At 40.4% G+C, this 3,482-nt stretch overlaps 1 protein-coding gene across 1 annotated transcript in view; it reads left to right on the top strand.

Annotated features, from left to right (window-relative positions):
• The first annotated feature begins 250 nt into the window (after nucleotides 1-250).
• Nucleotides 251-3,482, top strand: part of LOC105116658 (growth-regulating factor 4-like) — a 4,490-nt gene continuing 1,258 nt past the window's right edge. Inside the window, exons 1-2 of the mRNA XM_011014099.1 lie at nucleotides 251-669; nucleotides 1,503-1,857. Coding sequence (XP_011012401.1) covers nucleotides 426-669; nucleotides 1,503-1,857 — 599 coding nt within the window. The 5' untranslated portion in view covers nucleotides 251-425. The remainder of the gene's footprint in view (nucleotides 670-1,502; nucleotides 1,858-3,482) is intronic.

The following is a 3,482-nucleotide window of genomic DNA, read 5'->3' on the forward strand; positions in this document are numbered from 1 at the left end:
TGAGAGGCTGCCTTGATTGAATATGGAACAACATTAGCTACTCCTCCTACTACTAATCACAACCTGTTAGCCATCTTTTTTAATGCCTTACTTGGCCTTCAGGATCCCCTCCTCTACACAACCACCACCCCACACTCTCTGGGACTGCGACACGCGCGCGCCCACACATACACGGGCACTCATTGTTTATATATATATATATGCACACACACACACACACACACACACGTACATACATATATACATATATATATACACTCTGGATGGTTCAGGCACGGCTTGATCTGTGTCCCGTGTTCTCCTCATCCCTGTCACTCAGCGCCCCCTTTTTTTTTAGTTTCTGCTAATATTGTGATCGCTATTTAGTACAGCAGTAGTGGCATTATCAGTAGCCAATACTAGTAGCGGTAGTGGTGGTGCTCGATATGAGTAGTGGTGGTGCAGGAGCGGCTGGGGGTGGTGGTGCAGCAGGGGTGACATCTGGGGGGATGGGGACAGGAGTGATGACCATGAGGTCACCATTTACAGTATCGCAATGGCAAGAACTGGAACATCAAGCTTTGATCTATAAGTACATGGTAGCAGGTCTGCCTGTTCCACCTGATCTTGTGCTCCCTATTCAGAGGAGCTTTGAGTCCATTTCTCATAGATTCTTCCACCATCCCGCCAGTAAGCCAGCTCTATGTATTCCTTCACACATATACATTTATGTGTATACTGTAGCTTCCATTTCTTGGCTACTGATTTAGAGTCTTCATTGGGCTTCTTCTCCATTTGATTAGGGGATCGTGTCGAGTATAGAGAGCCCTTTCCCTTGTCCTTCTGCTTCTTCTTCTTGTTTAAACTCTGAAACCTTGCTTTCAATTTTATACGCTTTCTTGTTATGGATGAGTAATTTCAAGTTGACACATGTTGTTTTCTTGATTATCATGGAGAAGTATTTCCCTTTATTGTTATTGTTATTACTAAGTGCTATGTTGATATATATCTGGTAGATTTGGATTTCAAAGGCTGGCTATTCTTTTTAATTGATTTTAAATCTGTTAGAAAATCCTTTTTTTTTTTCATTTTGATCACAGTCGAGGTTAGTGTGTTACTAATTATTTGGTCAATAAATCAGCTTTCAAGGGCAAAAGATTTGACATTTTTCCACTACAGAATTTCTTGAAGAGATAAAATTGTAATGTCAATCATCTAAATGGTTTTGTGTATTGTATTGACGCAACCTTTTCTTGCCATGACCGTTGCTTTCTCCAAGGATTTGATTCTCTCTTTAATATTTCTTTAGTCATGTGATATGGTGATTAAGAGATGCCATATCACTTATTTTATAACAATGTCTGACACTGCTGATTGTAAAGGCTGTACCGTTCTTAATATAATGAATCATCATGTTCTCAATGCTGTGTATATTATATTAATTGTGGCATAGTGTGTATCTCCTGCTTGTCTTGTTGTTGGTATGAAATTGTTGTGATAACATTTTCAGCATGATTTTGCAGTGGGCTATTGCACTTTCTATGGGAAGAAGGTGGATCCGGAGCCAGGTCGATGCAGGAGGACCGACGGCAAGAAGTGGAGGTGCTCCAAAGATGCATACCCGGACTCCAAGTACTGTGAGCGCCACATGCACCGTGGCCGCAACCGTTCAAGAAAGCCTGTGGAATCACAAACCATGACACAGTCACTGTCCACTGTGACATCACTGACCGTAACAGGAAGCAGCAGTGGAACAGGGAGCTTCCAGAGCCTTCCACTGCACACATATGGTAATCCCCAGGGCACTGGTTCTGGACCTAACCAATCCCATTATCATATGAACTGCATTCCCCGTGGAATCCCAACAAAAGATTGCAGGTATCATCGACTTTTTATTTACTGGTTGTGTGCTTATTCCAAGTGATTTGCTAAGCTTATTCCAAGTTATATGGTCTTTAAAAAAGGGGAAAGAATTTAATCCAGATGCGTTCTTCACTGTATAGATTTTGGTAATTATGCCTGGCACATTTCATTCCTTTTTCCCTACTTGTGGGCTGTGGTGATGCGAGTAGTGGAGATGTCGAGAAAACCTTTCATGTTTCAGTTGGGCTCTGTTGTCTAATAGGATGGAGAAGAAGTACAGAATGACATGTATTTTTGTTTGTCAGGCTTCCTCCTCCTCTGATTTGGTGCTATGTCCATGAAAACTAATCCTACAACTCTGACAGCCATTAGAAATTGTCTTCAGCAAGTAATTGGCTGTAAATTTAATTCACTCTCTAGTTGAAAGGATTATAGAGAGACAGAAAATTTACAGCTTTTTTATGGTCAGGGATTGCCTGAAATTCTCAGAGGATAAAGAGCTGTCAGGTTCTACCCAAATTTTGGTGGTTCTGAAGATAGTTACAGGGCTCAGGCTTTATTTATGGGTTTTTATTTCATTTTTAATTATGAAATGTTCATTTCTTTCTGCTTGGTGATTAAAGCTTGCAATACAATTCCTGTGTGTGTATGCAATAAGCGCGGATTTCTTATTAGATGCTTCTCCTTCCTTTTTTGTGTTCAGACAAGTTTCCCTGTGAAATTAGGGGCCCATTGATAAATTGTATGGAAGACCTCTGATCTAGGTAGTGTATGTGCAGCACAAACTTTTCATTTTAGCCACTCGCAGACTTCTGGGCCCTGGTTACTGTGAGAATAGCTGTCAGAATCTGCTCCTTGCTTTGGGTCTGCTTTCTTCACTTTCTGTTTTTGCTGTTAAGTTTATGGGGGGATTCTGACAAGCACTCTGGTATGTGTTCGGAAATTTGGTTGAAACCATAGTTTTCAGAAATTTGATTTTTTTCTGTCTAAAAATATGTTTTATATTTTTAGATCGTTTTAATGTGTTAATGTAAAAGATTTCAAAGCAAAAAATACTTTGAAAAGCAAACCCCCTAAACTGTCTTGGGCATGCAAACTTTTGGCTTCTCATTAAGTTTCCGTTGAAAGGATTAAAGATAGGAGGGTTTCTTTTGGGTTCTGCAGAAATTTATGTTAAAATGGTTAGCTGCTGCCTGGGATCTCCTCTGATAAAAAGTGGGTTACATCCTTACAGTTTTATCGTGGACATGTGTTCTTAAAGACACCTGTGCATGTACTCTCTTTACTCTCTGCCAACAACATGCTGCCCTCCTTGTGATAAGCTAGTTCCATGTCTAGGTGTTGTCTCTCTTTTTGCTCTCTGTTACTCTTATTTTCTTTTTGTTCCGAAAGACTTTTCGTTTTAAATTAAAAATAAATAAATAAACTATGAGCATTCCTGACATTATAGTGTCATGAACTCTTACCACGCTGCTATTCCTACTTTGATCCCAAGATTTGCTTAGTTTCTACTTCCTGCTGGTATCCTGCTAATCTGTATCCCTTTCTGGACCATATCATGGTTTTGTTTCTTTAACTTTGTTGATGCTGATACTTCAACCCCCCCCCCCCCCCCCCCCCCCCCACCACTCCTCTTCTCT

Source organism: Populus euphratica, unplaced genomic scaffold (genome assembly GCF_000495115.2).
Source record: "Populus euphratica unplaced genomic scaffold, PopEup_1.0 scaffold1012.1, whole genome shotgun sequence".
Taxonomy (NCBI): Eukaryota; Viridiplantae; Streptophyta; class Magnoliopsida; order Malpighiales; family Salicaceae; genus Populus; species Populus euphratica.